At 32.5% G+C, this 14,766-nt stretch overlaps 1 protein-coding gene across 1 annotated transcript in view; it reads right to left on the reverse strand.

The window, feature by feature from the left end:
• LOC145287847 (glypican-3-like) overlaps positions 1-14,766 on the reverse strand; it is a 534,331-nt gene that overhangs the window by 13,224 nt on the left and 506,341 nt on the right. The window contains exon 5 of the mRNA XM_080135722.1: positions 5,266-5,371. Coding sequence (XP_079991848.1) covers positions 5,266-5,371 — 106 coding nt within the window. The remainder of the gene's footprint in view (positions 1-5,265; positions 5,372-14,766) is intronic.

Below are 14,766 nucleotides of genomic sequence, written 5' to 3' on the forward strand. Positions count from 1 at the left end.
ATATATATATATATATATATATATATATATATATATATATATATATATACACACATATATATGTGTATATATATTACCGTTCTTGTGTCTCCATTTTCAGTGTTGATTTATTCTTCATTCTCTGTAAGTCATCCTCACCCTATAATTTAAAGATTTTAGAAACCATTTACATCAACTTTTTGATACCTTCTCTTTGTAAACAAAAAGAAAATTTTCTTGGACTTAATGTAATTTCTATTTAATTCTTTTTTTTTTCTTTTTTACTTTGCTATAATCTCCATCCCATCATATTTTTTCTCTTTTGATCATAATTTCTAACTCTGATTTAGCTCTATCGAGCGAGGTTCACAACCAGTTAGCTAGCGCTTGCAGTCGTTTTTATTTTTTAATTCATTATGTTAAAAAAAATTACCATACGTATCTAGATATATTAAGTTTTTGTACTACAACACTTGGCCTTCGGGACAAGATCAAAGTGTAGTATCTGTTCTTCAGATGCTGCACTTCTATTTCTTGTTCTCTTTCGGTGGAGGAGAAATCCTTCACGACTGAGACAATTTTTATTTTTGTACCTTTTCTCCACGTTAAAAAACGACCCTGGTGTCTAACTCTGTCCCGTGGGGAGGCATAGTAAATAGGTACAATATACATATTTAATTATCGATAGACATATGTTTCACAATTTAAGGTTCATCAGCATGGCTATACCTGACAAGATTTAAAACCAAAATCCAGAGATTAAAGTTCCATGACTAAACTAATTCCCACTAGTGGATCACACACACACACATGCACATATATATATATATATATATATATATATATATATATATATATATAACACTATATGCATGAAGGGAAGAGGGTGAAAAGAAAAGTGAAAATATAGCTCGATATGAACAGGTTTCCAAACAAAATCCTTTTCCCAATTACACACGATTGTTTTTATTTTGTTATTTAGGGGAATGGATATTCTTTTCTTTGATGGTTTTAGTCTTGCATGTCAGCCGTGGGATTGAGACCAAAATATGTAAAGGGGCAGAGTTTTTTTTATTCACAAGACGAGGGAAGGTGATGCAACAAATGATTAGAGACCCACTTTAAAAAAAAATCGCATTTATTAAAAGAAGGTAACAGGAAATTGTGTTAATCGAAGTAAATTTCTATGGAAAATAATCATGAAATCCTGCAATTAATGTTGATCAAACGAGTGTGTCCCTTCATGGGAATTGGGAGAAACAACAAAGATCATTTCAAGGGATTTAAAAAAAAAAAAAAAAGGTTTACATTTTCCATGTTTAATATTCTTTAGAGTTTTCGTGTTGCTTTTTGTTCTGGTAGGAAAAGAAAATTATAATCAAAAACAAAGAGTTTAATTATATATTTTTTCTTTACATATCGTGAGATATAGATATCGCTATCTATCTGCTATTATATAAAACAGGGTTCGTACAGATTTTTAATGTCCATTTTCAAGGACGTTTTAAGGACTTTCCAAGGCTATTCAAAGCCTTCTCCAGAAAAAATTCAAGTTTTGTTTTACACTACACAATAATTTAAAAAAAATCAAATATACAACAAATACATGTTACCACAGCCAATAAAAATTACTTTGCAATCTACCTGCATCATTTTTTGGTGTTTTAAGTAGTTTTAAATGCTTTTCATTTTATTTCAAATATTAACTCCATCCCATCATATTTTTTCTTATGGCTTTTAAATTTCCAACCAAGATGGCTACCGTCTTGTCCATTTTATTTTTGATCTGACTGACCTCATTTTTAGTTATCACAATTTCTTTTTTTTTTTAGGGAGGGGAGGATTCGCAATTAGAGAGTCCCATTTGCACAAAGAATGTTTTTTAGGAAAGTCACTATTCCATCCTCCTTGTGTCCACGCCCCCAAATAAATTATAATTATAAATGAAAGAAAAAAAAAAGAAAAAAATGTGAATTGCAAACTAGGCCGGTTATGTCCCTTTATCACAAAACTACCAAAGGTAGTTTTGTGATAAAGGGACATAACTCTTGTAGACACAATACTATTATGAACTTTCAGAACAATGTGCTTCGATTTTATTTTCAATATCTAAAACATTTTAATGGTATTTTTATGAATACTTAAAAAATAATTCAATTTTCAAGGGATTTTCAAAAAATTTTCCATATTTTCAAGGTAATAATAGAAATAAGGCCTTTTCAAAACCAAAGTCAAAATTCAAGGCTTTTTCAAGTTTGTGCAAACCCTGTAAAAGGAACTTTGTGGGAGTTTCTTCCCTTTGGACTCGAAAACAGCTGGGCAGATTTTTATGAAATTTCACACGAAGGTACCTTATGTGCTTTGCAGTGTTTTTAGATAAGTTTTGTATCGGAATACCTTCAATAAATAATCGATAATTGAAAAAATCCAACAAAAGAAGGAACAGGTGATTTTGATCAAAGTTAGCACCTTAAACAGCCTAACATCACAAGTGCATCTGAGAAGTTTTATTACCACACAAGATGAAATGCCCTACATATAAAAGTCAACAGTATGTTCTTTGATTTGACAGGTGCGCGTCCGAAATGAAGGTTCCTGTTTAAAACACTATTGCACCATGATACTTGACTTTTTCATTTTAAACTTGAATTCAAGCCATTATTACCACACAAGCAGTAAAGCCAAGCATATAAAATCAACAGTAAGTTCTATGATTTGACAGAGGTGTGTTCAAAATGAATGTGTCTGTTTAGAGCACAATTGAAGCATGATACTTGACTTTTGCATTTTAAACTAACTCAAGTATATAAATAATTTCTTAAAATCAACAGTAGGTTCTCTACAGTGCGATGTAAACACTGGAAGCTTGATATTGGGACCTTAAACAGTTCCCTATTATCAGGTTTGAAACTGATGATACTGATGGTTTACCTTATCTAAACTTCTGAATATATATGTGACACTATATCTTAGTGGCCTGGTAGTGGTAGTTGTTACCACACCCTTCAGCATAGCCAGGTTGTAATTTGGCCGTAAATAGAGTGACACACAGAAAAAAATGCAATCCCATGACTTCCTTCCTTTTATTGACAGCTTTCTGTCTGGACCGCCATGAGGTGAGCACGTATTTTCTGTCCCTCTGTAAATGGGGGGGGCATCTCCTCTCCCCTCCCTCAACACTAGTTAAGGTAGATTAGTTAGTTTTAATGAAGTAATGGTGAAAATCAATTGTAGAATATGTAAACTGTATATATATATATATATATATATTGTAATATATATATATTGTATACATTTTATAAAATAGTTAATTATATTTCATATATATTACGATTGTGTCACATTGTGTTTTTTGTGTCTGCCATAAATGTCTGCATTAAAGAACGAAGCACCCTGAGGAAAAGGAAGATTCCAACCCGACTGCCACCAAAGGTCAAGACGTTTTCCTGAGAGAATGAAGGAGCCACACAGCCACATCCAACATCTTACGTATGTTGGTCGGTCACACACCAGTGACCGGCTGATCGTGCTTATATATATATATATCTATATATATATGTATATATATATATATAATTTTATATGCTAATTAGCGTATCACAGAATAGTTCTTAATAGAGTATTATACATTTTTATTATTAATTTATTCATATATATTATTTTTATTTATATGTAAGGATACTATATTGATTTTTTATTTATATATAAGTAAAATAGTAAGTCTGTCTACATTTCTTATTGAGGAAGTGGTATTTTCTATTGGAGAACCATGAATTTAACAGCTGTCTTGTTTTAGTTGGTTTGGTTGGTTGTTTTTGTTTTATGGCATATCAACCCTTTTCGGGTTATTTAATGCCGAATCCAAAGATTTTGAAGAAAACTATTTTTAATAGAATATATTTGTTTTCACGTCGGTTTCTATTTAACCCATAGTTGGGACCCTAACAGGTACTACCACTCCGGTTAGAGTGGACCTGGGAGCAATGGTAATTAAAGGGTGGTTCCACACTCCCCAAAGCCCACAAGTTGGGGCCTCACCACTGGATATAGTTTAAGGTCATATCCAGGACCCCCATTGAGGGACTTTTACCCTCTGCAGGGGGGCAGTCGGCGTATTCTAATGCCACACCGACAGGGCCCTGTCTTGTTTTATATCTCTGAAACAATTACATGGCCTGTTTTCTATTTAACAATTAACATTAAGATGGTTTTTTTTCCTCACTGCTGTATTCTTTTTTATAATTGTGGATTTTCTAGTGGAAAGTCAGCTTAAACAAGTGCTAAGTCTATGATATGTTGAATTTAATTGGTATTCCTAGGAATTTAAACCACAGTTTTTAAATATTTTATTTTAGTATTGTTTTAATAAAAACAATAATGCTCAAAGTCTCTTTAGACATTATATATATATATATATATATATATATATATATATATATATATAAACACACACACACATAGTGGTCGTTTAAAAAGTAAAACCTATTTTATTTTTAACTCAAAAAGTTGAAGAGCTACGAAGACATGTGATTTCATTGAAAAGAGTGACCTTTTGTGCTTCAGAATTTATTTTTTCCGCATATTCACCACCATCTCAATGCACTTTTGTCCTGGAATTCAATGACGCATTTCTGCTTCTTACATACATCTGTCTGTCTGTCTGTCTGTCTGTCTCTCTCTCTCTCACTCTCACTCCATAGTACATTGAGAAAGAATTGAACAGAAAATAAATTGTCATTCCTTTTTATAAACTTACGTCAAGTGTTTTTTTTGTGAAACAACTAATTGTCTTATATACATTCGTCAAGAACTTGAAACTCTATTTAACAGATTAAATAGATGACACGGTTAAATATCAATACAGCATAACGTAACACCATGACATGACTTTCTTAGAGTTTGCAACAAAGAGATGAACCGTTCATGTCATGAATGCGTAAGTTCAATCATCATAACAATGTAATTTGCAGTCCCCTCTGATCATTCGGGCGGAATAAGGAAATAGTAGGCATTACTTTTGGAACGCCCCCCCCCTCTCCACACACATAAGAATGCAATTTAAGAGAAAAACAGCACGGTTCAATTGACTGAATCAAATAACACTAAGATTTTAAAACCAAATCACCCGTTTTACATTGTGGCAAAGGAATAATTATGTAAAAGAAATTGATTTAAATTATATTAAAAAAGAGAGGGGGGGGGTGTTTATGCCCCACTCCCAGCAATGGAACCTCGTTTGTTTGTCATAATTTCAATAAAACTAACTGCAGACAAACTCTTACTTACCCCTTCTACATGTCCTAATTTATCTTTCATTGTTAACATGTGCTTGTCATATGCAAAGTTCACACGGAGATTGGGAGAGTGGTATTTCGAAGTCGTCTGAAAATATCTGGAAAATTCAAACAAACAGAATTAAGAATTAGACATCAAATACTAAGATAATTACATTCAGAAATCATTTGAACATCGAAAAACTTTAGTCATTGACAAACAAATCAATAAAAGAAACGTCAATTTTCAATTAAAATAAAAAAGAATAACTGGTATTTTATTGAATTTAAATAAACTGCTGCTTGAAACAAAAAAAGGTTACAGTGATTCCAATACAAAAATGGCACGCCGATTCAATTACAAAGATGGTATGCTGATATAATACTCAGAAGTCTTCATTCTTATTGTATTTAAAGAACGTAACACATATTTTATCTTCAGGAAAAACCATTTGGAACTAATTAAAGAAAAACAAAATCTGATTCTAAACTACAACTGTGCTTTTGTAACCTCTTCTAAATAAAGCATATATATATATATATATATATATATATATATATCTTTTAATTCATATTTTTCAAAGACGTAATTAAAATTACATATCAAAATCTTTGTAGTGATAACAAAGACGTTTTCGTACGAGATGATTAAAATCTGATTGGCATTCAAGTCATCAATAGGATAGAATCTAATTTAATAGCTTAGAGCATAAACAACGCACACAGCCATATTTAAAAGTAGCCACAATTTCAATCACAGATTCTTTCAAAAATTCTTTTTTCCTAAAAATTCTACATGAGATTTTGCTGGTCATGATAGTAGTGGTGGCCATTGCAATTTCAAAAGTTCATGTAAAAGCCACTGTCTAAATCTATATAGTTCAATTCCCTGGATATGTGTGATAATGATATGGAGAGGCATACCAATAGGCGTCCATCGTTGGCATGTACCTGCTGTAGAGGAGCGAACCTGGAACCGATACAAGAATATAATTACGTAAATTTAGGTGATGTTGGGAGTCTGATGCGGCAGCATAAAAAAACGGATTTTTTTTTTTTTTTTTTTTGCTCGGCAAGAATTCTTTCTGGGTTTTGGATGCTGGCTCATTAGCATGCAAATTTATTGTTGGTTAGAGAAAAAAGAAAAAAAAAGCTGCTTAGGTGAAAAGGGGGGGGCAAAATAATCCAACAACGCACGTTTTGTTTACAATTCGAAATAATTTACGTGATTGAAATAGAAATTAATTGTCTACATAAACTTTCACTATATTGTCCCACAATTATTTCTATATAGTCTCAAATCAATGATACCAAGCAGATGGATCTGATATTCCCCAATCACTGAAAGATTTTTTTTTTAATTCATGCAGGTCTCTTTGTAATGTGGTTGGCATCGCTAATACAGTAATTAGTAAAGCCAGATTTTATCACCTATAAGTAACTTATACACAATAATCTGGAGCTCTATTAGCATGTCTGCTGAGTGATTCCAATATGTTTCAAAAACATACTTGGATAGTTTTGTTGTATTCTAGTTTTGGGGAAAATTGATTGTAATTTAGTTAGCCTAGCTAATATAGTAATCAGTATAGCTGGGTTATATTGTTGATAAGTAACCTATTAAGTAGACCACATATTTTAAACATCATAAAACTGGCCTTGCAAATAAAGATCTTTGTTGAATAGAGAACCTGAAGTTGACAGCAAATTTGCAAATGCTACACGGACACAACACAGCATTAATATGTAGAAAATGCAATAACATCGTTGTCCATGAAGCGATCAAATTAAAAATATGAAGAGAGCCTAAGCAAAATGGTGACACTACAAACGATAATATAAATGAGCAACAAAACATAACAGTAGAAGAGCAAGGTTCTTCTGGAGCGTCAAACCATGAAGCATGGGACTATGAAAATACATGTGTCAACTTAGTCCTCTATAATGGAGAGTACACATAGCACCATAGAAATGGGCAGAGAATGGACACAAAGCCATGAGTCCATATAGTAATTAGCATAGCTAAGCTTTATCACCTAAAAGTGATCTTTATAAAAATCTGACATTATTAGCATGTCTTCTAAATGAACCACATACTGTGAAAATCACAGCACTTGTTTTCATTATTAAACTATAGCAATGCAACAATTAAATAAGTAAAAATCTCTGCTATTATGTAAAACTCACTTTGTGTATGAGTTACTTCCTCATAGGTTCCAAAACAGCTGAGCCTATCTTTTGAAAATTTCACACAAAGCTAATTTATGTCTGGCAGTGTTCTTGGATATGTTTTATACAGAAATTCATCTAACAAGTATTCAAATTCGAAAAAATTCGATCTTAAAAATAGACTTTTTTCTCTTATAGATGAAGAATAAATTTTACAGGGAAATATTTTACGTTATACCGGCCAAGGGAGATAATAAAATCTCAGCAAATGATTTCTTTCTTTAAAAACCCCAGATCTATTATAATATGGAAATATAGTTTAGTGGCATATTATAATATGGAAATATAGTTTAGTGGCATATTATAATATGGAAATATAGTTTAGTGGCATATTATAGTATGGAGAGATATAGCTTAGTGGAATATTATAATATGGAGATATATAGCTTAGTGGCAGATCATTCGAGTACAGATCGAATGATCCCTTGTTCAAGCCCAGGTGTACTTCACCATTTAATTTGAATTTTTTTCTTATTAATGTGTTCAATTTACAATAAAAGAGGTTCCATTTAAAATTGCCGCAAATCATTTCTTCATTTGCATATCTCAAAACTAAGCATTAATCAGAAGTGATTTTACTAGGGCATTCATCGTCAAACCCAAATGTCAGCTGACGTGATATTGTAAACAAACACAAACAGAATTTGATGAACGACATTATCATTATTATTTTTTTAACTTTTTTTTGCAAATTAGTCTAATGGACAAATTATTCCTCGTAATATTCAATAGAGAATTGATTCTATAATAATACATATGCAATCTGCATACATTAAAATATCATGTTTAAGTGTATTGTATAGCTGGGCAACGCTGGGCTGCTAGCTAGTTTTCTATAATTTGTAATTCCTAAAACAATATTTAATGTAATTTCTATTGGTTATATATATATATATATGTGTGTGTGTGTGTGTGTGTGTGTGTGTGTGTGTGTGTGTGTGTGTGTGTGTGTGTGTGTGTGTGTGTGTGTATAAAAATAGTTTAAAAAAGATTAATTAAAAAAAAATATATATTAATATTACATTAGTTATGCCTACTCGGTATTACCTGGACTTTTTTTTTTACTTTTGTTTTGTTTCACTTTTGAAATATTTTTTGTTTCTTTACTCATTTTCTTTTAGTTTTCATTTGGTAAAAAAAGAAAAAAGCTATCTCTAGCCTTGTATACATTGGTGCAAAATGCATGAGCATGTTAAAGATCATCTAGTGAATTTGAAAAGCAAAATATTGTTCCTGATAATTATGGACATTTTTAGTTGAAGATGAACTGGAATTTCGTTGATGAAACCAAAAATGTAATCAAGTTTTATTTTTATGTTTTCTCACAAATCAATATCGATGACAACGATAAAAAACAAACTTTTTTCAAGACAAATAAAAATCTACATTTTCTGTATGAACAAAATGTAAAAACAAAGAAAAAATACATTAAATAAATTTAAGATATAAAGAATATAAAAATAAAAATTTTGTCACCATCTTAAAGATTCTGCTTCTGCTACTAACCACTAGTATTGGATTGTGATTGATCATGTATTCTGAGGAATTCTAAAAGCCTATAATAATTTATGTTATAATTCATGAGGTAAGATCATCTTAATAATCCTAGTTTAATAGTAATAATAAAAAAACGTGGCAAAAAACTGAATCTGATTCTAAATCAATTTTGTTTCAACCTTGAAGGGGGGTGGGGAGACAAAGAGAAAGAAAAAAAAGGAGAAAAGAAAAATAAAGAACAAAAAAATAGGAAAGCTCACAAAGTAAAGTACGATTATAATATGCCTAAAAAAGTTTTTAAAAAATCGACTTTGATCTGAATTTACTTTGAAAATTCTTGTGTGATTGCTATTCATGCAAAAGAATAATTCTTTAAAATTGTTACGCCTCCCCCCCTCATAAACACCACCTTTCACTAACATGGAAACATTCGATTTGGTTTCGTTTGACGGCATATCAACCATTTTTATTTGTTGTAAATATGCATGATATTTTCCACCTGAAAAAGATGGCAACATTGTTTGCACGAACAATTGGAGACACAAAGGAGAATAATTTCAGCATCAATGTTGCAAAAGGCAATGTAAAAAAGCCAAAGTAGATTTTCGGATGAAACCCAAGCGAGAGGTCAAGACACATTACCAACCAGGAGACGGTGAGACGATCATGCAAAAAACCTGCTTTTAGAAATGAGGCACGAGTGCAGAAAGTCCAAGACAAAAGAAGGGATTAAGGGAGAAACGGTTTCATAGAAGTAAAGAGACAAGATTCCAAATTTCGGTAAAGTTGAAATCTAAAAACTATGGAAACGATTGAATCCACAAAACTATCAGACTAATGACATTCTCACACAAATACAAAATTAGAAACAATTAGTAATATCCTTATGAAAGATATGATCTATCACTCCCAGCTACAAATTACATAGTAGGTTAGACTACACTCCCAAATCTTGATAGAAGCAACTAACTTAGAAAACGTTCAAAGTAACACTTGTGAATCTTTGGATTCTGTAAATATATCAACTTGTCACTCCTTCGTATATTATTTATGTGCGGGATACCCAACCTATGACACGTATGCAAACAAAGCTGTTTACAAGTGATGCAATGATTCCCAGAAAAAGTCTCCTACCCCCCAAAATCTGAAAGCCTATTTTGTTTCTATCTGGAATTCTTCTCTATACACCGCTAGTCCGTCCACACACACCATATATATATATATATATATATATATATATATATATATATATATATATATATATATATATACACACACACACACTGTGTGAGAAAGATTTACCTTGGTTGTGGTTACGGAAAAGCCCATTTAAATGTAAATGTTTTACGCATGCCTTTCCCGTTAGGGACCCCCTCCCCCCCCCCGGCTTTTTTTCTTTCTATTCAAAAAATGCTACATTGCCTAAAGTGTGTTTATTCATAAAGTCTGAAGAAATGCTGTTTTTTGAAAATTTTCAAACGATATAATGCTTGAAATTGTCGAACTAGACATTGAAACAATTGTAACGTAAAATGAAATACACTTTTTGTTGCCATCAACACCTTGTCTTGAAGTCTTGATTTTGCACACACAGTATATTAATGCTCAATTATGAAATGTGATAATTTTGTAGCTTAATCCTTAAGTCAACTATTTTTGGCTTAAAACCTATTGGTATATGAAAATTTACTGAATTACACAAACTCAGTATATTACATATAAGTCTCTATATATATCTTAATTTTTAAATTCTGGCATTTTTTTTTTTTTTAACAATTAAAAAAATATTTTTCTAATTTTATTTCATAAATAGTTGTACATGGAGTTAAAAAAAAAGCAATGGGTACCATCAATTTTTTGTTTTAATAATTTTTCTCAAAACCAATATTTACTTATTGAAAGGTGCATACGTGAGAAACACACACACGAAGGAGAAACGGAAATTGTTTATGTGTTCATTGATGCTTCGTCTTTATAGTTCAAAGACTTTCTCAAGATGATTGATATGAAGACATAAAAGTTAAAATTTAAAATATGTGCCGCGTTTGACATGGAAAGATTTTTTTATTAAATATGTATATGGTAGCAGTATGAAATATATATCTACAGCAAGTAAACTATACAAAGGCGTCTACGTTGCATGCCCACATGAAATCATCAAACTAAACGCCTACTACTACTACTACTACTACTACTACTACTACTAAGCTCTATCTAGTATTGAGCATTGTCGAAGTAAATGCTGAAAATATATACACAATATAGATATATCACTATAATATACATAAGGTATCAACTGGACTTTTATAAATTGTGATTAGCAAAATGTTTAAATCGTATTAATTTTTAACATTTGTAAAACAATTTTTATAATTGTGCCCGTTTTTGCCTGAATAAAAATCATTCTTAAATATATGTGCATGTATTGAAATTATATATATATATATATATATATATATATATATATATATATATATATATATATCTATAATACTAGCATGTTGTCTTGCTTATAAAATGTATGGAATACTATATATATATATATATATATATATATATATATATATATATATATATATATATATATATATATAGGGAAAGGTACTAGTTTAGCCATACTGATGAGTTGTGATACAAGGAAACAGTACTGTATGTGAATGACTATATATTTAAGCTCCCCCTTCTTTGGGTTGAGCACTGTCGTAAATGTATCTCACCTGCTACTTAAATGGCTATAAAGTGAGGCTTACTGCTAATTTGTTTGTAAATAAATAAGTAGTTCGAGCACTGTAAAAGTGGTGGGCAAGTGTTTATTTAACTAGACATTTGTTGAGGTCATTTGCGAGCACCAATCCCAAGACCCGGTGGGTAGAACTGCCGACTATCAACGCAATGGTGATAGGTTCAATCTATGACTAGGGAAAGGTGCTAGTCTAGCTGCACTGATGAATTGTGATAGAACGAAACAGTACTATATGTGGACGACTATATAATTAAATAATTACAATACTGAAATTTTAATTTTTTTTATTATAATGTAGATGTTAATAACATAGCTCAGTAGTGCAATACTAGAGGTATAACTACTCAATCCATACATTAGTTTATATAATCATATGCTACAAGCCACATAATCAAGAATCAATAATATAAAACTGTCGGCGAGATGAACTATCTCCAGGTTTATGCGACTTGTTATTTTGTTTTTTATGCATATTTAGCCCTGATGAATGCCCCACTGATATAAGAATAATAATAAAAAGCATATATACAGAGAACTATATATATAAAAATATCAGTAAAGAGCTGAAACAATTGTACACTTGTATAGTAGAAAAACTGAATCTTTTTTGAGATGAACATAAAAATGAGTGTCTTTTACTTGTGAAGCGGTATATTAAAAAAATGTGTGTATATATGTATATATAAGAGAGAGAGAGAGGGAGAAAAACAAAGAACAGATCAACTCACATCAATGTTTCATCTTTATTGTAAGACTTCTTTGGATGAAACAATACAATTAAGACGAAACGTTGATGAACGTGTGACTCGGTTTATTCCTTTTTTATCTCTTTATCTCGTTGGAATACGATTTCCATCATTCTCATCATATATATATATATATTAGACTACCCGTGACCCATTGGGTCAGTATGCTATATTAGCTATGGAATTAATATCTGAGCGTGACACTCGTGACGTAAAGAAAATAGTTTTTTGTGACATAAATTTTTTTGTTTGTTGTTTTGTTCTTGTAGTTTCGACATATTTTTTTTTTGTTCCGGATGCGTAATTCGGTGGAGGGCGGTACAGAACGTCCTCGTAATAAAAAAAAAAAAAAATCCATATTTTGGTAGGTGCTCAGGAAAGCACGAGATAGTTATAGAGAAATGGGCGATCTCTGTAACTAATATGGACAGTCGGAGGACATGTCCATTGTGTGTTGACCACAATGGGGTAGAATAAATAAAACCGACTTGATTACTCTTGGATCAATTAAGTATAGTCATAGAGGAGGTAAATTAATTAAGAACATTTGATGTGAAATGGTGAAGGTTTGGGATGGGATTTTTTTTTTGTTTTTGAAGTTTTTAGGAGTAAAGAAGATTGTCCGTAAATCCTGAGATGTAAGTAGGAGGCAGATGGACCTCGATTTTGTGTTTTATTGTTGTTCGGCTAGGAGCCGTGAAATTATCGACCACGAGTAGTGTCGACCGGGAGCAAAGGATGCTCTGGAAGTCCCGAGATGGGTACGAAGAAGCCATGGGGTCATAAAGGAGTTTGACCTTGAAGAGCGCAGGGTAGCGCTACATGGCAATTTTATTGTTGTATTTATTTAATTTTGAGTTTATCGATTTATCGTAGGACAGTCTTCTTGCCAGCGGGTAGCGTATGTATTCCCTCCTTAGTTTAGTTAGTTAGTTATTAAAAATGTATGGTTTTGCCATACATTTTGATAAAAAAAGGGGTGAAGGAAGAATTTTAGAAGTAAAATGTTACCCTATTGTGAATTAAAGGTACAAATTTAAAAAAAACGCTGTAAGCTTTGAAAACGACTGTGGGGATGGTTGGGTCGGTAGAGCATCAGACTTTTAATCTGAGGGTCTGGGGTTCGAGTCCCCATGCGATAAAGCTACCACCAACATGGAGCATCCGACGTTCTGGTCGTAATTGCGATATGCTGGCCCCATTTCGAAAAAGTGATCGAAAATGGAGTCTCCATTTGTTTGGCCAAGTGGTCCAAATAAAGAGCAGAGTCAGTGGAAAATATCCAACAATGCGACCGCCTAGACAAGATGTATATCTGCAAAGCTGTATCTTTGTCTAACTTGAAAGCAAGTTAATGTCGAGGAGGGACTTTCGAGAAGCAGCAGAAGGGTTGATAGTGTTGTAGAAGAGTACTGGTGCCTGATCTTTCTTGGAAAAGGGGTGAGTCCGGAAAGTGAAAGAATAAAGATGTACTTCGGACATAATTATTTTTTTTAGTTAGTTAGTTATTAAAAATGTATGGCTTGCCATATATTTTGATAAAAAAGGGGTGGAGGAATGTTAAAGAGCATCTCTCCTCTCTCTCTCTCTGGCTCTTTCATACTCTCTCTATTTTCTCTCTCTGTGTCTCTATTAGATAGTAGATCGAGAGAGAGAGAGAGAGAGGGTGGGAGGAGGTCAGAGAGATATTTTTGTAGTTAATCCACGTTGCAGGAAGTGACGTTTCATCTAACCGGATGTCATGTGATGCTACGTGGCAAGGTTGGTGAAACGTTGAGTCTCTCAGAAAAAGCCGAGCCGAGCAGAAGTCTAAAATGGTTCTCTCCTAAGTAAGGGGGGAGATGCGCGCCCCAGACGTGGGACGTGGTAGGTACCCACAGTGGAGACCATCGATGGCGACATCTGCAGATCATGCCTGGGAGAATAAAAGGTTGAAAACCCAACATCTGTCTTCATCTTGTGTATTCCGGCGAAAACAGCAAGAGAGCTCCACCCAGATGAAGACTCTCCCAGAGCAGCAAAACCAGGTATGAACTTCTATATATAAACACATACATCCACAAGTGTCCTAACCACCAGACAAACGGTTTAAGGGATCTTGGGTCCCGTTCTCTCGTCTCTTAACACTTGTAATATCTCTCTCATCGTCGTAAACTTTTTCTCTTCATTAGTAAAATGGACACGTCATCACCAGGGTACCAGTATCCCTCAAGTAAAGTGTCCAACTCAAATCCTCTTCTTCTCCCTCCCTTATGTAACAGAAACATTTCTATGTAAGTATATTAAAATGAAAAAAGAA

This window comes from Euprymna scolopes, chromosome 11, assembly GCF_053919585.1.
Source record: "Euprymna scolopes isolate OS-2025 chromosome 11, ASM5391958v1, whole genome shotgun sequence".
NCBI lineage: Eukaryota > Metazoa > Mollusca > Cephalopoda > Sepiida > Sepiolidae > Euprymna > Euprymna scolopes.